This window comes from Petaurus breviceps, unplaced genomic scaffold, assembly GCF_028583685.1.
Source record: "Petaurus breviceps papuanus isolate PSGF00001 unplaced genomic scaffold, PetGlider_PUasm1.0 90760, whole genome shotgun sequence".
NCBI classification, from domain to species: Eukaryota; Metazoa; Chordata; class Mammalia; order Diprotodontia; family Petauridae; genus Petaurus; species Petaurus breviceps.
In genome coordinates, this window is record NW_027187338.1 from 5,064,439 (window position 1) to 5,085,080 (window position 20,642).

General features: G+C 38.0%; 1 protein-coding gene across 5 annotated transcripts in view; it reads right to left on the reverse strand.

Moving 5' to 3' along the window:
• Positions 1-20,642, reverse strand: part of MEAF6 (MYST/Esa1 associated factor 6) — a 33,500-nt gene that overhangs the window by 8,912 nt on the left and 3,946 nt on the right. For all 5 annotated transcript variants that reach the window (XR_011164425.1, XR_011164424.1, XM_069067960.1 and 2 more), the window contains exons 3-5: positions 9,439-9,526; positions 9,045-9,090; positions 340-532 (exon numbers count right to left, since the gene is read on the reverse strand). Coding sequence is in view for 3 of the 5 variants with exons in the window: in XM_069067960.1 (XP_068924061.1) it covers positions 340-532; positions 9,045-9,090; positions 9,439-9,526 (327 nt within the window). In the remaining 2 variants the exon portion in view is untranslated. The remainder of the gene's footprint in view (positions 1-339; positions 533-9,044; positions 9,091-9,438; positions 9,527-20,642) is intronic.

Consider the following 20,642-nt stretch of genomic DNA (forward strand, 5'->3'; position numbering starts at 1 on the left):
CTTTGTCTATCTACTCCCTTTTCCCTCAATTAAAAAATAACCCCATACACCATTTTATATAGGATTTTCATTTAATGCAGGTCTTCTACCCAAACTGCACCTGCTATTCTGTACCCAAAATTCAAAAAACTGGATTCCTTCTGCATTGCTGGCCTCATCCATCAATTTAGGAAAAAAAAAAAAAGAGACCATATTACTTATTATAGCAAAGGCCCTTCCTTCTTTCTGGCTGCAAAAATGCAAATCCCCAATAGCAGCACCCAAAAATTTGTATTCCAGAAATATCCCTTTGAAATAATCCTAACTTCAACCCTGGAGAATGGCACCAATGCCACTAACCTGTGTCGGTTTTTATTCTTCCTCTTTTTATGGCTGCTGTGATGACTCCCTGAAGAGGTGGAAGAAGCAGCCTTCTGGGGTTTCACCCCCTGCACAGATCCATCCAGATCCTCTGTGTCCTCTTGGCTCGGTTCATTCTCCTGATTGTGAAAGTCTGGAGAAGTGTCACTCTCTGTACCACTGCCTGGTTCCCCTGTAGGAATTACAAATTCAGAAGAACCTCTTCAGGATCCCTCAGCCAAACTGTTTATCAGCCAACAATGAATTCACAAAGGCCTGTTACTAGTTAAGCACTCCTCTCACCCCAAAGAACTTATACTCTGCCTCAGGATAAAACATGAGTTCCCTCAAAGAAGTACTGTTTCATTCATTGTATCAATATCCCTAGGACCCATCACATAGTGTTTAATAAATGCCTGTTGACTGGCTGACTGGAGAAAAGATTCACAGTTGAAGCTCAAGTTACTTAGGTTTCTAAAAAATATCAAATAATTGGAAACAGTAAAGCTGAAAATACTGGAGGACAGAGACCTGCAACCGAAATATGACAACCTTGTTGTATTGACTAGATCTTTATTGATATCTTGTTTTCACATCACCTACATTTTTCCCAGCATCCCTCCTCCCCCCAGAGAGACATAACAATCTTCCTAAAAGAAAAAAGCAAACAACACATTTGAAAATATGATGCTATGTGCAATGTTCCACACTGGTAGATCCCTCCAAAGAGTGGGAACAGCTGTCTTCTCATATCTCTTCTTTGGGGTCAACCCTGGTCTTTAATATTTTGCCAACATTTCATTTCAATTGCTTTGTGACAGTTATTCTCTCCACTGATTTATATTGTGTTAGTTACATGGTACATTATTTCACTTTGCATCAGTTCACCTACATTTTCCCATGCCTCTGTGTTCACCATGTCTTTCTTACAGCACAATAATTAATCTTCTATTATGTTCATCCACCAGACTTTGTTTGGCCAATCTCCAGTGGACTGGGCATCTACTTTATTTCTAGTTCTTGCTACCGTAAGAAGTACTGCTATCGATACTTTGATATATAGAGAGCATTTCTGTCTTGATCTTCTCGTGTTTTGTACCTAACAAGGGAGATCTCTGCATTAAAGAGTATGGACATACCAGTCAATATTTAGCCTAATTCCAAATTGCTGTCCAGAATGGTTAACTAATTCCCAATTCCACCAACAATGTATTTATTATCTTTCTGCAGCCCGTCCAAAGCTTTTGCATACTTTCTGTCATATTTACTAATTTCCTGGGTGTGAGGTGAAATCTCAGAGTTGTTTTGATCTATGTTTCTGGTAATTTGGAACCATCTTTCACATAGTTGTTAATGGTTTGCAATTCTTCTTTTGAAAATTGTTCATATCTTTTGACCATTGATCATTTGAGGAACAGCTTTTAGTCTTTTATATTTCTATATATTATCATATATATGTTTATATATGATCTTAGATATTTAATACAAAGAATTTTCCCAAGTCAATCCTTGCTCTTCAACTAGATACATTAATTTTGTTTGTGTAAAACCTTTTCAATTTCATGTAGTCGAAATTACCTATATTATCTTTTCTTTTAAAGGACAGATACAAAATATTTTAATGAAATAGCCTTACAAAGAAATTTACTCCTAGCTAAAAGGAGACGCAGGGGGAGGATTCTATCTTGCATTTTTGTCCCCTTTCCCTCTTTCCAGAGACCCTTCAGCTCCAGCAGGGGGAAGAGATCTATATGTTACCTCCTCTTGCCCTAGGCAGGGGTAGGGAACCTTTAGTCTTGAGGCCACATGTAACTCTCTAAGTCCTCAAGTGGGGCCCTTTGACTAAATTCAAACTTCACAGAACAAATCCTTTTATTAAGGGGATTTGGAAATTTGGAGTCAGACAAAGGCCCCACTTGAGGACCTAGAGGGCCACATGTGGCCTCATGGCCGAAGGTTCTCCACCCCACCCTGGAGAGTGTATAGTGGGGGAAGTAAGGAGGCCTTTAATTAGATATGATAATTACCTAACTCACATTTCCAGAAAGAGGAATTTTAATTGAGGAGAGGGAGTAATCAAGCAGTAAATAAGTTACAAATAAATAAATCACATGTACAACGTATTACAGGAGTTTTGAGAAGAGACAGATTACTTCAAAATATGTCCAGGGAAAATGAATGGAAGAGATAAGATTTGACCTGGATCACAAAATATGAGTAAGAGTGAAGTAAGAAGAAACAAGACAGGTATAGAGGAAGGGGTTGGGCATTTCAGGAAGGAGGACTAGAATAAGCAAAGTCAATAAAGCAATAAAATGTAGTCTTCAGCACCACCTGGAAGCATATTTTTAATCTAAAAAGGCAATTCTAGTAGTTGAAGATAACATTAAAAAGACAGGTTGGGGGCCCTAGAGTCTATACAAATTAGCTTTCCTGCTGTTCACATGTGACACTCCATCTCCTAGCCCTTCAGCTCATCGTGGATGGAATGCACCTCCCCTCCCCGTTTAGTATCATGGTTTTTCCCTAGGAAGACTTATGCAAACTGACATAAAGTGAAGTGAGCAGAATCAGGAAAACATTGTACACAGTAACAGCATCATTGTAATGATGATCAACTGTGAATGACTTATCTACTTTGATCCAAGACAGTTCCAAAGGACTCATGATGAAAAATGCTATCCAGAGAAATGATGGACTCAAGTGAGCACAGACTGAAGCATATTTATTTTTTCCTTTCATTATTTTTCTTGCCTTTTTTTAAACACAGTTAATGAAGAAATATATTTTGTATAAATTCCTTTGTATAACTGGTATTATATTTCTTTCCTTCTCAGTGGATGGGAAAGAATCATGGGACTAAAAAAAATAATTTATAAAAGAAAAAAAAACCATGGTTTTCTTCAAGACAACTCAAGTGACACCACTAACATTAACCTTTCCTGCTCTTCCAGTCTCTAGTACTTGTCATCTCCCTTGTATTTAATTTGTATTTGCCTACTAATGCTGTCTCTCAATAGAACATAAGCTCCTTGAGGAAAGGGATAGTTCATTTTTGTCTCTGTACCTTCAGCACCTAGCCCAGCAGCTGGCACAGAGAAGGTGGGATGGCACAGTAGAGAGAATAACAGACATGGATTCAGGAAGACCTAAATTCAAATGCCACCTCAGATACTTACTTAGCTGGGTAATTCTGGGCAAGTCACTTAACTGTTTCATCCTCACTTTTCTCATCTATAAAATAGGGATAATGACAGCACCTACCTTCCAGCGTTATGAGGATCAAATGGGATAAGGTATGTAAAGTGCTTTGCAAACCTTAAAGTATTATATAAGAGCAGCATTTTTGCGACTGTTAAGAATTGGAAACAAAGTAGATTCCATCAAATGCAGAATGATTAAACAAAATATGGTACGTGAATGTAATGGAATATTACTGCATTGTAAGAAATGACATATGTGATGAAGACAGGAAAGCTTGAAAAGAACTATGTGAACTGAGGCAGAGTAAAGCAGAGCCCAGAAAATATTACATACAATAATACAACATTGTAAGTGAAAAGAATGACACACCAAAAAAAAAAATCAAAAGTAAATCTAGCAAAATTATGTCAAGCAGATTCAAATTAAGAAATATGAAAAAACACCCCCAAAATATCTCTTGGTGGGGGTGGGAGATCCACAGCTGTTACACCTTGCACATATTTTCAGATTTCCTTGATGTATCGATTAGGTATGCTGATTTTTTTTTCCCCTATCTAGTCCCTACCTCTCTTATCTGTCTTTTGGGGTGGCTCTTGAGGAGAAGGAGGAAGAGATACATGGGATATAATGGTGACATAAGAAATAGAAAACACCACTAAAATTATTTTTTAAAAGGGCTGTTGTAAGTGCTAGCTATTGTTATTTTATTATTAAATATTAGTTGACTGACTAGAAAACTAGTTATGTACTGAAAGTAATAAAACTATGTTATTGTATGATGTATGCAAGCAGAGGATAAATGATAAAAGAGGGTTATGTGGCACACACAGCAATGTCAGCCAATCAACCTTCTATTATAGTGAAAAGGCATAATGCTTTGTATTCACATAAAAATGAGCAACCTGTTAAGAGAAAAGAATATTAAAGCTTGTATGAAGTTAATCTGCAAGGAAATCATCTGACATGGTAAAGAAGTGTATGGGAACAAAAAAATTTCAAAAATGAGATGTATGCTTGGCACACAGGGTTAGGCAGTAGTGGCAAATGGCCGTGCCAGAGAATGCTGAGTGCTGAGAGGGAGGTCTCAAGTCTGAATGCCATCACTGTCCCTCACTAGTATGTTTTCTCATCTGTAAAATAAAATAAAGCAGCTGAATTGGTGCTCTCAAAGGTCACTTGCCAGCTCTAATCAGTGATTCTAATCTACTAAATACATCCATAATAACGAGCAAAATGGCTCTCTAGTTGTTCAGAGGGCTAATGAAAAATTAGAGATTGGGTTCATTCAAATAGTATTAAATTATGATAAAGAAAGATAAATAGTTAAATTTAGATAAAGACACAGGTTCAACATCAAGTTTCAGTGAGGATTATGCTACATAGAATGGTTAATATGTGTATGTATGTTTAAGATTCAAATGAGCAACAAGAAGATTAGATGTATGTTTTATCTGCTCCAGAGATGTTAAACAAAATACTACATTTTGGGAAGAATCAATAGCCAGTGGTGAAACATTATGCTTCCAATTTAGCCTATGGTGAAAAAAAGACTCAAGTCTCTAGGGAGAAAATCCATTGTCCTACATATTCGAGAGGAACAGACCAAGAGAAATCTTCTTTGGAGATTTGGACATTCACCCAAAATTCACTCCAAAGGATCAGTGCATTAGACTTATGTAGATATTGAGACTTTAGAGAGATTCTGTACAATATAAAAAGAAGTAAACTGTAGCCTGATATTTGTTTCCTGACAATGCTGCTGCTCATTCCATGTCTGCTATTAAATGTTTGAACAACAACAAAAAATTGGTATTATTCAATTTGATTCTTTATTCACCAGACTTCACTTTGAATTATTTTTGGCAACTTTCCAAAATGACACCCATCAGATTTGCCTCACCTGAAGATGGCCAAAAGAACATGCTAAAACCTCTGAATGAAGTTCAAAAACAACTCTAAGAGTAGTCAGAGCAACAGCAGCATCACTGGAATAAAGGCTTAGCTTCCTAAACCACTTCAAAAGGAATACTCATGCGGATCCCTAAATGAAGTCTAGGTACTAGATAAGAGCCTAAACTACAGTGGTGGTCAATGAGAACGGAAAAGAAATGAAAGTCTGATTTGAGACTGGGAAAGAAGAAAATGGGATTTGTGGACACAATGGGATACAGGAATTTAGGAAGACAGAGAAGAAGAGCATAACCCAAAGTTATTCAATTTATGTGACTAGGAGACAACAGGTACAACTAGTAAGAAAAACAGGTAAGGATGAAAAGCTGGATCTGAAGAAAAAACTGGCACTTCTGTTACAGAGAAGTTAAGTTAAATCTGTAGAAGTAAAAATGCCCAAATGGAAAGCTAGAAATGCACAACTAGTCCATGAGAAAGAACTCTATATATTATGGCTATGGATACAGCTTTGAGTTATATATACAGAGGTATCTGAAGTCAACAGACAATTTGTCATAAATTACAAGCTTTCAAAAATTTTTTGGTTAAACAATGGTTTCAATAAACCAATTTAATTACATTCCACAAGCATTGTGATAATGCCCCAAATGAAGTAAGTGAGATGAAGGAATAACAGAAGGTTAAAACTGAAAGGGAGGGCGGCTAGGTGCCACCATGAGTAGAGTGCCGGCCCCGGAGTCAGGAGGACCTTAGTTCTGATCTGGCCTTAGACACTTAACACACAAACACACACACAAAAAAAAACCCCAGCCGTGTGACCTTGGGCAAGTTACTTAACCCCAGCTGCCCTCCAGAAAAAAAGAACTGAAAGGGATCCTAAAATCCTTTCAAACCACCCAGTTCAATCCTCTTATTTAAAAAAAAAGTTGGGGGAGGCTAGGTGGCACAGTGAGTAAAGCTCCGGCCCCGGAGCCAGGAGGACCCGAGTTCAGTTCTGGCCTCATAAACTTAGCACACACACACAAAAACTAGCCGTGTAACCTTGGGCAAGTTACTTAACCCCAACTGCCCTCCAAAAGGCAAAAAAAAAGGGGGGGGGAACTGGGACCTAGAAATGCTGACATGTCCAAGATCTTTCTCCCTCCCATAACTAAACCACTGTTAATACTTAGATGCTTGGACTTAAGCTCCAAGGTGATAGGTAGAGATATACATATATAACACACATATATGTGCACATATATACATATATATGTTTTCACTAAGAGATCCTCACATATATTACATGTTATAGGAAAGCACACATGCATGGCATTTATAAATTAAATTATCTTAAAATGAAGTAAAAAGGGAAATATGGTCAATTCTTTGGAAATAAATATCTCATTCAATGAGTTATGCATAGGAATCCATCTTTGATTCCCAAGTACCTAGCAGAGTGCCTGCACATAGCAGGTACTTAATAAATTTATCTTGATGATCAGATCTTAAAATATAGGTCACCTGAATATTACTCCTCAAAAAAAGCTGTTAATTGGGGCGGCTAGGTGGGCACAGTGAAGAGAGCACCGGCCCTGGAGCCAGAAGGACCTGAGTTCAAATCCAGCCTCAGACACTTACTAGCTCTTGACCTTGGGCAAGTCATTTAACCCCAATTGCCCTGCTTTCCTCCCTCCAAAAAGCAAAAAAAAAAAAACAGAACAGAAAGATGTTTCACAGCAACTTCAAGGGCAGTTGTCATTGACTAAGTAACAAAAAGTCCTGAAAATGAAAAGATTTCAGAAAATTAAACAGCAAATGGGAAAATTATCACAACTCAAGTTGTACGTGTGTATATGTACACATATATGTATGCAGAAATACATCTTTTTAACTTTATAATTTCTTCCAATCTTTTTTCAACACTCACTGTTCCTATAAATACTTTTATTTTCCATTTTTCCCACTGGAATATTTTTGGATTCTTATTATGTATTATATACTAGGTGAGTATACCTCAAACTTTCTATCGTGACAAAAAGTAATCAAAATATTGGGTTCCAAGTATTGAAACATCTAGTCAGAATTCAGCAGATAGGAAGAAAAGGGGGCTTACAGACAAAGATTAAAAACAAATTTAAACCAGGCCCTTTTTATTCATGTGCATAGGGAACAAAGGTCAGGAAGGAACAGATATATGTTATCTTCAGAAAGCCATTTCACAAAATCCCAAAATCCAAAACTAAATATATTACAAAAGAACTTTTCTTTACAAAAATTTTCACATATCTTTCCTAATATATTTAAAATTATTTGATTTATATATATCTTTTCAAGAACATGTCTACTGCATAAAGTGAGGTATATATTTATCTTGAATGGTTGCTAGGAAGGCCTTCTTAGGATAATTTACTCCAGATGTAATTCTGAAGTACTGTTAATCAGTTCATCTTTCTTCCTTAGAGCAAGTTTACATGAGATGTTGAAAGTGGTCTAATGGGAAGAACCACATTTTTGAATGATCCTTAAATTCTACTCATTCACAGAAGAATCAAATTATACTAACTTACAATGCTTTGACATGTACCCTTTTTTACAAAGTGGTTTGAGAGCTTGGTTTAATAAGCACTCTTTTGCCCTGAATTAATTCATTACCTTGTATATCACTGTTAATGTACTTAATTCAAGTTAAAAGTATTCCCATGACCTAATTCTGCTATACTTTCCCCTTAAAATAAAAAAGTATCTAAAATAAAAAAGCATTTCTATTGCCCTATGAGATAGAACTTTTCATCTTAAATGTATCAATGGGATATGATACCAACCATGGCAACAGGGAGGAAGTACATAACCTAGAGAAAAGGATTATCTCCCAAGTCAATGTCCCTCTCTCTGTTCTACTGGTTTCCCTTTATCCTCGAATTTCTATGAACAGTTGATCCTCTAAAAATATGCTGATTTTTCAAGAAGCTCCAATATGGAGAATTCCCAAAACTGAAGCACAAAGATAGATTCATCTCTAATCATTGTTTCAGAAGTCAAAATAGAAACAAATTATTGTTTCCATACGTTAAATGGTACAAGTTCCTCATATATGCACAGTGTTGTCCTCCAAAGTACACACCATCTAATAAGGGGGAAGATAAATGTATTCCCCATTTTATAAACAAGAATTTACAGGTATCATGGATAAATAATATGGGAGAGTTAGAATGGACAGTGGAGATCACTCAACCCAAACTTGTCATTCTGAAGAGGGAGCAACTAAGCTCAGAGACACTACCCGAGCTGGCCAAGGTCATGGACAGCTATGCCCACAATCCAGGATTGCTGATTGCAAGCCCAAGGTTCTTTCCATCTCTGAAACAAAAATTCTTCAATAACTTTAATTCACTGGGCTTAAAGAGGGTCACATATTTGTGTTTTTTTCAGAGAAGTAAGGTTTTTGAGCCCACCTCCCTAGTAACAAGAGAGGTAAGGATGCATGTTACAATCCCTCTCTCATATAAATAAAAGTGCAAGAGAGCCTTCTCTAGATTTCTCAAAGAAACTACAAGGATTTAACATTTAAACACAGGGATGATCAGATCCTAAGAACAAAAAAAACTTACTTTTTTCAATGAGTTGGTCCTGAACTCCAGCCAATGCACTGACTGCCTAAAAGAAAAAGACACCAAGAAACTCACTGGTAAAAGAGTCAGAAGGAAAAAGAAATTAGATTCTAATCTGGGTACTGAAAAATAGGGATCTGGGAAACCACTCGTTTCAGAAAAGGAGAATTTGGCTAAACATATTTATATTGGGAAAAAATATGAAATTTTAAATATATTTATATTGGGACAAAATATGAATTTTTTAATAATGTGTGAAAATGTTACATCAAATGCAAAAAAAGTACTTTTGTCTTTTTAAATAGAGAATTGTCACAAAAACTAATCCAAGTTTCACCTGGGTTGATGGTTAGTCAGCCATCAGAAATATATCACCAGTCTCACCCCAACTTACCGCTGCTGAAGTAACTGAGGATTTACTGAAGAGTCGCTCAGCTTCCTTAAATTTTCGGTTCCTACGATCATTTTTGCTATTGGAGTTTCTAAAATGGAGGGGAAAAAAACCTCATAAACACTTGCCACATCTATAGTTAAGTTAAATTACATACTTTGATTTGCTAAGAAAAAATTATTTTCAGAAATAAGAAGTCCTTTTTCCACTGAAGGGACCAACTCACAAGGAAAAAATTTTCAGTTAAAACCACATTTAAGTAAAAAACTTAATTTAGTTCTTTTTTGCTTTAAAGTAATAGAATATTCAATTAACAAGTTTTTGAAATTAAGAACAGAAAAATAAAGCTTTATTTAATAACAAAAACTAAAGGATACTTCAGCTCCATACACTGGCCAAAAAGACCAGAAAAGACATGAGAGAAAAGAGAATGGGGAAGGGAAAATAGAGAAGGTAAGAAAAACAAAGAGAATAGAAAAAAAGTCATTAAGGAGCAAAGATACTCATACATTGAGAGAGGATAAAACCAAAGAAAAGGGGAGGCACCCAAAAAAAGAAAAAGAGAGAGATGGTCAGAAACATACACATACCCCAAAGGGAAAGGAAAGGGAGGGTGGGAGGGACAGATACACAGACAGACACACATATCCATCAAGAAGGGACAGAGTCACATGTACCAAAAGTAAGGTCAGAAACATACACACACACGTAATCCAGGAAGACACCAACCAAGAAAAAAGGTTATCTTTTACTCCTACTCTTCAAAATTCATCATATTTTCCAACTACCCATAGACTATATTCCACATCTTATATTAAAATCATGGGACTGGGAGAAAGGGATGCAGCATTAAAGGAACTTCACAATTTTCTCAATAAAATCCAGTCTGTTCTCCTTCTCCTCTCTTCCAATTTAACTGTGAGCCAGAGTATTGTCCATTTATACTGTTTGTCCCAGATACACATACTGATGGAAAAGCTCTAAGGGTTGCCTGGCCAAACTCAAGTCATAATCTGAGTAATGGACATTCTTCAATTATTTGTTCTTTCCCATGTAGATGGTAAGGTCAACTCTTTTGAATGGCTACAGAATTTTTCTAGGAAACTGCAATGCTCCAGGGATGGGTGAAAGCTGCACAAATTCAGAATATCTGTAAGATTTAATATCCACATGGAATACCTCTTCAATACAGACCATGTGTTGAATCAGTTTCATGCCTCAGCTGATGATTATGATCAGAAGATTGTTAAATAGTCTATCAACAAGTATTCATTAAGTACTTATGTGCTAAGAACTGTGCTAAGTGTTAGGCATACAAATACAATAAATAAATAAATAAAGTTGGCCCCTGTCTTCAATGAGCTTACATTCTAATAGAAAAAGACAACAGAAAAGCTGAAATGAGGGGTGAGGGGGAGGAGAGTAAGAGTAGGTACCCACATGGCCCCAAGATGGCAAAGTCAGGAGAGTCAGAGGCAAAGCCAGGAGGGAATGAAGGGAGGTTGGCCTGGGTCTTTCTCCAAAATAGAGGCGCCAGGAGGAACTCACCAATGAGAGAAAGAGATCACAAGGTAAGAAAGATGTTTCAGGTGAGGGCACCCTAGGTGCTAAGGGTAGTTCCAGAGTGAGAAGACAATTAAGGCACCACAGGTGCATAAGGTTATTATTTCTATTCTTTCAAATAATCTTGAATGATTCTGATTTATGAATGGGAGACACCTTGCTGAAAGACAGCATTTAAGGTGGGTCCAATCAAATGCTCTTTCATAATCAACAATAAATATAAACTTGTATTCTTTACATCTTTCCTTGAGTTACATGATGGTAAAGATGCAGTCCATTGTACTATATTGCTAGGGAAAACCTGCTCCCTACTATCAGTAAGACTGTCTTTGATGGTTGTATAGATAAATCTTGAAAAGATTTTGTATAGGGGCAGCTAGGTGGCACAGTGAATGGAGCCCAGGCCCCAGGGTCAGGAGGATCCGAATTCAAATTCGGCCTCAAGACACTTAACACAACCCATGTGACCTTGGGCAAGTCACTTAACCCCAAATGCCCTGCCTTCCCCACTCCAAAAAGAAAAAAAAAAGATTTTGTATAAATGGGAAAGCTAGCATATGGGTAAGCAGCTGAAGTTCTCTTGGTTGCCTGGGGGTGTGTGAAGGGAGAGGATGGGAATTAATATGGGTTTTTTCCCTTATGTCTCTGCTATTTTCTCCTTCAGATAAAACATAAATTAATTCCCCAAAGTCTTGACAATTAATCACGTCCAGTACATATCTCCTCTATATATACTTATTTCGATCAGGTGGCTTTTCTGCTCCTATCCCTCTATAAACACAACCAGGACTATGTTAAAGTCTAAGTGTAGTGCTGTTTCCCAAACTTTTCTATTTCCTCTTTCTGTCCAGAGAGTTTGTACAATACCTAATAATGAAATCACTTCTATTTCTTCTTTCACAGACCTTCACCCAAATATTTACCTTACTTTTCCCCTCTCTGGTTACTGGATTTCAGAATTAGAAGGTCTTTGGGGATTTGCAAATATTTATTTGAGGTCACAGATTTTATTACTGGTTCTTTCCTTAGATTTCAACTACTATGAACTTACGGGTATCTCAACTGCTACTCTTCTTCCTTCACTGTAGAAAATCTCTGGTTTTTGTTCTCAGTTGTAGTAGCATATTAACTACAAAAAAGGTTTTAATGATTATTTTCATGTCTTCTAGGTTTGTTGTGATTTCGCCTTTCTTATTTGCTATTTTGTTTATTTTCTGCCCTCTTTAATCTGACTGGCTAAATATTTATCAATTTGATTGAGTTTTTCTAAAGAACAAGCTTTTAGTCTTATTTGTCATTTCTATAGCTTTTTTGATTTCCAGTTTATCTATTTCTCCTCTAATTTTTAATATCTTCTTTTTTGTATTTATTTTAGGTTTGCTTTTAATTTTTAAAAATATGCGGTCAGTTCATTAATCTCTCCTCTATTTTATTAATGTATGTTTGTCAGGATATGATTTTTCCTCATGAGAACTCTTAGAAATTTTGGTATGTTCATCATTTTTTTTCTTTCAATTTCATTATCATTTCTATGATTTGTTCACGGACCCACTCAATATTAAGAATTTCACTGTTGGGGCGGAGCCAAGATGGTGGAGTATAAGCACAAACTTGGTGCGGGCTACCCTCCAATCACTTCCAATATATGTAAAAAAAATTACTCTAAACAAACTTTAGAGCTACAGAACCCACAAAGAGACAAGGAGAAACAAATCTCCTGCTGAATGAAGCCCAGCAGAACAACAGGAAGGATCTATCACACCAGGCTGGGGGCTGAGCACAGCCCAACAGGAGCCACTTGGTTCCTGGCCCCAGGGTGGCTTTGACCAGCAGTGGGCCAAGAGGAGACTTCAGCAGAGAATCACCAGCAGCTGTGGTGGTTTCCAGAATTATCAACCCAAAAATGCCAAAAAGAAAGTAAAAAGTTAGTGTGGAACTTTGTGGGAAGAGGGGTACTGCAGTCCGGCCCCTCCCCCCAGGTCAAGAAGCAGCCGCCATTGCCTGGCTGTCTCAGGAGCTCTCAGTTTGCTGATTGCAAGGGGACCAAGACACCATTCAGAGGGTAATCACTCTTGCTTTAACCTACTTGGATCTGGATTGTGGTCTTGGGTGGCAGTTCTGGGGTATGTGACCCACTAGTGAGCCAGAGCTTATGGGGTCTGTAGAGAGGGCACCCAACTAATAACTCCGGCAGATGCAAAAACCTCAGTCATTTGGGACAAAGCTCTCTCCATTCTGGAAGCAGAGTTCTACTGTGGCAAAGAGCTCAAAAGTCAAGTAAACTGGCAAGATGAGCAAGCAACAGAAGCACAAACAGATGACAGAATCCTTTTTTGGGGACAAAAAGGGTCAAGGCATAGAGCAGGAGGAAGACAGCAAAGTCAGAACTCCTACATCAAAATCATCCAAGAAAAATATAAACTTATTACAGGCCATGGAGGATCTCAAGAAGGATTTTGAAAGTCAAGTAAGAGAAGTGGAGGAAAAACTGGGAAGAGAAATGAGAACGACACAAGAAAATCAGGGAAAGCTAGTCAACAGCCTGCTAAAGGAGACTCAAAAACACACTGAAGAAAATAACACCTTAAAAAATAGACTAACTCAAGTGGCAAAAGAGACTCAAAAAGCCAGTGAGAAGAATGCCTTAAAAAGCCCAAATGCCCAGATGGAAAAGGAATTTCAAAAACTCACTGAAGAGAATAACTCCTTCAAAATTTGATTGGAGCAATTGAAAGCTAAGGACTTCATGAGAAATCAAGATACTATAAAACAGATCCAAACAAATGAAAAAAATAGAAGGCAATGTGAAATACCTTACTGGAAAAACCACTGGCCTAGAAAATAGATCCAGGAGAGATAATTTTAAAATTACTGGACTACCCGAAAGCCATGATCAAAAAAAGAGCCTAGATACCATATTGCAAGAAATTATCAAGCAAAATTGCCCTGATATTCTAGAATCAGAGGGAAAAATAGAAATTGAAAGAATTCACCAATCACCTCTTGAAAAAGATCCCCAAAAGAAAACCCCTAGGAATATTACAGACAAATTCCAGAGTTCCCAGGTCAAGGAGAAAATACTACAAGCAGTCAGGAAGAAACAATTTGAGTACCGTGGAAACACAATCAGGATAACACAAGACCTAGCAGCTTCTACCTTAAGAGATCAAAGGTCTTGAAATAGGATATTCCAGAGGTCAAAGGAGCTAGGACTAAAACCAAAAATCACCAATCCAGCAAAACTGAGTATAATGCTACAGGGGAAAATAGAAGATTTTCAAGCATTCTTGATGGAAAAAAACAGAGCTGAACAGAAAATTTGACTTTCAAATACATGAAGCATGAGAAGGTAAACAGGAAAAAGAAATCATAAGGAACTCATTAAAGTTGAACTATTTACATTCCTACATGGAAAAATGATAATTGTAACTCATAAGACTGTTCTCAGTATGAGAATAGTTGAAAAGAATATATGTGTGTGTGTGTATGTATGTACAGGAGGGTGTATGTGTATATAAATATATGTGAGTGTGGGCATATGTTCATGTATACATAAAGGGCACAGGATGAGTAATATGAAGGGATGATATCTAAAAAATAAAATTAAGAGGTGAGAGAGGAGTTTATTGGGAGGAGAAAGGAGATAGATTAGGGTAAATTATCTCATATAAAAGAGGCAAGAGAAAACTGTAACAATGGAGGGTAAGAACAGGAAGGTGAAAGGGAATGGAACAACCTCACTCTCATTGAACTTGGCTTAAGGAGGGAATAACATACACACTCAATTGGGTATCTTACCCTACAGGAAAATAGGGGTGTAAGGAATAGGAGGAGGGATGATAGAAGGGAGGGCAGATTGAAAAAAAAAATTTTTGAAAATGGATAGGGTCAAAGGAGAAAATGGAATAAGTGGGGGCAGTATAGGATGGAGGGAAATATAACTGGTCTTTGACAACATGACAACAATGGAAATGATTTGGATAACTGCACATTTACAACCTATATTGAATTGCTTGTCTTCCCAGTGGGGGCATGTGAGGAGGAAGGAAGGGAAAACATTTGGAACTCAAAGTTTAAAAAAAATGTGGTTTTTTACATGCAACTGGGAAATAATATGTACAGGCAGTGGGGTATAGAGGTCTGTCTTGCCCTGCTAGAAAGTTAGGGGGGTAATGGGGGAGGATAGAGGGGATAACAGATTGGGGAAAGGGGTATTAAGTGGGTTGCTATTTTGGGGTGGGGGAAAAACAGAGAGAAAAAAATTGTAATTCAAAATCTTGTGGAAATGAATGTTTTGAGAACTAAAAATAAGTATTGAAAAAAATAAATAAAAAAGAATATCACTCTTAAGTCTCCATTTGCCTGTCTTTGTGCTCTCTCAAGTTATCACTATTCTTATTGTGTTAATAGTCTGTAAGGATGTGTTTACTCTTTCTGCCTTTTTACACTAGTTTACAATATATTTGTGCCCTAATATATGTTCAATTTTTGTAAAAGGTTTTTTTTTGAGGGCAGGGCAATTGGGGTTAAGTGACTTGCCCAAGGTCACACAGCTAGTACATGTTATATGTCTGAGCCTGGATTTGAACTCGGATCCTCCTGATTCCAGGGCTGGTGCTCTATTCACTGCACCACCTAGCGGCCCAGTCACTTTTTTTCTTGTTTAATTCAATTCACATTTAAAGTTTTTAGAGTTAGGCTTGTCTTCTCCAAATTAGGATTTCCCCCCTATTATTCCCTAAACACAGTACTTAGTCCTTTCTGATTATATTAATCTATGTTAAAGCAACCCTATTCTCACCCAGTTCTCTAATCTCCTTCCTCAAGCACTTTCCCTCCCATTATATTTGTTTCCCCTTTCTCTAAGTTTGGAGTATTACTTAATAGTTCCTTTTATTTTATGTAGTTAATTCTCCCACTCTTTTCTGCTCTCGTTTAAGCAGTCAAATAAATCACACTTCCTTTCCTCCCCTTCAATTTGTTTTTTTTTTCAATATTTTAAATTTATTTTCTAGGCCTTTGAAAAAAAGGATTCTTTCCTCCTCTTCATTTTTTATCTTCCCTTTTTGTTCATTCTAGACTTTTATTATATTATTTTAATATATATTATTATATTATTTTATTCATTATAGACTTTGATTAACGGTCCTTATACAAAATCTTTCTTTAGTCTCAATTCCACGTGGAACAAAAGCTTCTAAGGTAACTATGCTGGGTTCCCTCTTCTAAAGTTTCTATTTTAATTCCTTGTAGATCTCATCCCCTGGCCCTTTTTTCCTGTTGTACCTCACTCTTAGAATGCAGAAGATAGAAAGAATATTGGTCCATGGCAAGAATTTTCCTATGTCCCTAGTTGTATGTTCATGATTACCTTTACCCACCCCATGGTTTTTCCATGCCAATTACCAAGGAATTCCCTCCCTTAGTTCATGACCTCATAATCTTCTAGATGTGTGCATTGTCCCCAGAAGCTCTGATTTCCTTTCTCCAAAGGAAGGATAAGTGGTCTAAGCACCAAATCTCTGCAGATAATACCCATTGTAAGGTCCTTAACTCCCTTTATAGAATCTCTCTTCTTCAATGATAGCCTAGTTACACCCTCCCACCAGTGAAACAAGATTTCTCCCTTGCCATGTCTTGATATTTTTCCCCTTGCCCATTCTCCTATAGGCTCTCTTATTTTTAAGGGACTAGATGAGTTACCTTCCCTTCACTGCTAGCTTTATAGCCTGATTAAGGTACATCACATATTCCCCTCTACCCTATTCCTCCCCTTCCCCTTATTATGTATCCTATCAATCTGTAACTTAGCTTAACCAAAAAACAGAACAAAACAAAAAACATGATTCGTCTGTAAGTGGGGTACTGTAAGATGCAGCCTACAATATTTCAGGCCTATTTCTTCCCTATCACCTCTATTTGATGTCTGCTTCAAATATTTCAAACACCCCTTTTCTTAACTGAACATCCCATCTTTTCTTCATTAATAGTTAGGGTCAGGTTTGCAGGGAATGTAATGCTTGGCTGCATCTTGAACTCCTTTGCTCTTTGGAGCAAATTATTCTACTTCCTGTAGTTTCTGCTGGGTGCAGAATAATCTTGTGTTATTTTAATTTCCTTTCCTCTATATTTGAAGGTCTTTCTACTCATCGCTTGCAGAATTTGAAGTTTCTTAACAAAACTGTTAACCACTTTATGTCTTGGAGTTTTCAGCATAGGGTTTTTTGGTGGAGGAGATGTATGAGTTCTTTCCATTGACACTGTTTTCTGTATTCAGAAGTTCTGGGCAGTTTTCTTACATTATTTCTAACATTACAGTGTTGAGGTATCTGGTTAGTCATGTGCTTCAGAGAGACCGATCATCCTTAAGTCACCTCTATGCATCCTGTCTTTTGAGATCAATGTTTTGCTTATATGAAGATCATGATTTCTTTTAATATCAGTAGTTTTTTGCTTCTCTTCTTCCAGATTGTCCTTTACATTGTATTTGCATTCTGAATCAGTTACTTTCTCTTTGATTTCTTTGGTGAGACTTGCCATAATGGATTCAAATTTTTCTACTCTTCTAATAATTTTTGCTATGCAGGGCTGAAATTCTCTTTTCTCTTTTATACCTTACAGAAAGAACATCCTGCTGTGGTTCCATGCTCTTGGGAATCCACAGGGTCTTCTGCCTCATTGGTGTTGATTCATCTTCTTCTGTCTTGCAATACTCAATTCACAGATGCCTGAATGCTGTTTCCTAACCTGAAGGTCATTTCCCCTTCTGTTATTAATATCTTTCCTGGTGGTTTTTTTCTGTTTATGTTGAAAATCTTTGAATTTTCTTCATCCTTGAGGTCTTTGGTAGATCACTTTGCTTCATTTTTCCTACAGCTCCATCTGGATTCCACTCCTTTGATGGCAGTGTTCCTGGGAGCTGGATCTTCATAACTATCTTAGCCTCTTCCCACACTGGATAATTCATGGTTCACCAGCTTTGGTCTCTGCTCCAAGTGACTTTTAGGGGTACAGACTTTTAGGCCCCAGCTAGATGATGGACTCTGTCCCTCAGGTTTAGTGAAATGCCACATAGGCCCCCACACACATGCTCTGCCCCAGCTTCCTGTTACCAAGTTTAGCTCAAGTTCTGCTGCAGCTCAGAATACTGGTACTCTTTGCTGCTGCTGCATTCTGAGCAAATGTTTACCATTTGGATCTGAGGCAGTGGGAGGAGGGAGTGAGGGTGTATGTTGAAGTAGAGTTGAGTTCTATTCCCAGTACACAGGTGGACCTGTACAGACCTGCTTCTAGAAACATGGTGGGTGGTAGGGAAAGGGGTGCTGAGTGAGCAAGTTAGGGGTTAGGGATTAGCCTTCTCTGCTTAGTTCAAGCATTTGCTTTGTTTGGGTTCTTGATAGCCTAGACCATGAAAACTGCTGAAAAGTATTTATGTCTGGTATCTAATAATTATTTTGGAGAGGTTTGAAAGGGCATGAAAATTGGAGAAAATCTCTAGTCCTCCATCTTGTTGGCTGTGTGACCTGAAAGTCTGATGTTTCCTATTAAATTCATATAACCACCTTCTATTCCTGTCTGACTCCTTCCTTTTGACAGCAGTTTCCCTTGAGGGCTGGCTCACAAAGCTATGTTGGCTTCCTCTCACCCTGGGCAAATTACATTTCACTGTCCTCTGTCTCTGACTTAAGTGACTTCTGGGGGACAGAATTGGTTCCAGCTAGGTGTAGTGGAGTGCCACACAGCCTATACAAGGGCTCTACTCCAATTCCTTTGGTGCCTCAGTTCTCTGGCTGAGCTCTGTTGTAGCACAGAGCACTGCCACTGCTGTTCTAGCTGAGCAAGCTTCTGGGTCTTAATTTTGCTTTGCACTAGAAGAATAGTGGGAAGGGAGTAGAACTGAGTTCTGCGGCAAGCTTGGTAGGTCAGCTTGTGCAACCCTGCTGCCAGAGCATAATAGAGAGTGGGGAAGGGAGTGCTGAGTGATGATGTTAGGGACTAGATATTAGCCTTCTTTGCAGTTAATTCATTGAACTGCTACCTAGTCAAGGTTCTTGGTGTCCTAGACAATGGAGACATCTGAAATTGCTTATCTCTTGTGCAAAATTCCTATTTTGAGAAGGTCTGAAAAGTCATAAGGACTGAAGTAATTATCTAGTACTCTATCCTGTTGGTCATGTGACCTATAAGTCCTATAGGAACTCTCTATGGTAACCAACTTGTTACGAAGTTTTTCCCAGTGGATAGAGCACTGGGCCTGGAGTTCAGAAGACTCCTTCTGAGTTAAAATCTAGCCTCACACTTAGTAGCTGTATGACCTTGGGCAAGTCACTTAACCCCCTATCTGCCTCAGCTTCCTCATCTGTAAAATGAGCTGGAGAAGGAAATGGCAAACCACTCCAATAGTTCTGCCAAGAAAACACCAAATGGGGTCATTAAGAGTTGAACAAGCCTGAAGACTGAAATGACTCAACAACAAAAACCTTTTTAGCTTAGAGCCATTTTGATCACATTTGCAAAACACCTGGCAAATACATTCTCAGCAGCCTTTGTTAGCTGTACTTAATCCCTGGCCAGAAATCTGTTATCCTTATATTTTAAGCCAAGTCAACAAGGGTTTAAGATCTCACGATGTGCCAGGCACTGTGTAGGCACTGAGGACATAAATACAAGCAAAAAGAAACTCAGATCAGTCCCTGACAGGCAAGAAACTTACATTCTAATGGGAGAAGGAAACATACAAAATGGGCAAAGAGGAGGGAAGTCAGGAACAGAGCTGAGAAAGAAGTGAATGAGTATGACTGGCTTAGGCACCTCCTCAAAATGAAAGTTCTGGAAAGAATTCACCAATTAGAGAAGGGAGGTGCAGGGATCTTCCAGGACAAGAAGTCCCAGGATGCTGAGACATGGAAAAGTCTGGCAAGTAAGGAACAAGGAGAACCAGGAGAGGGCACTGAAAGGTGTCCATGGTCATGCAGTCCAAATCCCTTTCTCTAACACTATCTTCTTAGCCCATTTCCAAAAATCAACTTCCCTCTTCTCCTTCCCTCGCCTTCAATGGACAAGAGTGAGAAAACTACAACTTGTGCCCCTGAAGTCTTTAGTTTCTTGCCCAAGACTTGCTTTCTTATCTTTTATGTTCAAGTGAATTGCCATAAGCAGGTAGTTGCTATCTGTTTTGATATATCTTGAGACGTTTTCTGCTTTGTCTTGGGCACACTGACTGAAAAGCCAACAAACCTCTTTGCTCTTGTAAGCCAGTTATGAACTAGTGGCCTCAGTACCCAGGGGCAGGAATCACCAACCACTGAAGCCCTTGCTTCTTTCTCTAATACTTACTGAGATGATCTCTCACCTAATAGCTTCTGTGGTACCACCACATCAAACTCAAGAAGACAGGCTGCAGTTTTTCCCTCAGAGGATACAAATCCCTCCTCTGCAGGAAAAGCTTCAAATCTGTATTTTTAAAATTTAAGTATACGGCTGTCCCTTTCCTTTCTTTAATCTTCTGTGTAATACTCCTCGACTCTCACCTACTAGGCAAGGGTCAAAATTCCCCTTCTCCAACTTAGATTCCCCTTTCTTCCACTGAACCCTTACCTCTTTTTCCTTTAGGAATGCTTCAGTGTTTCTCACAACCTGGGAGG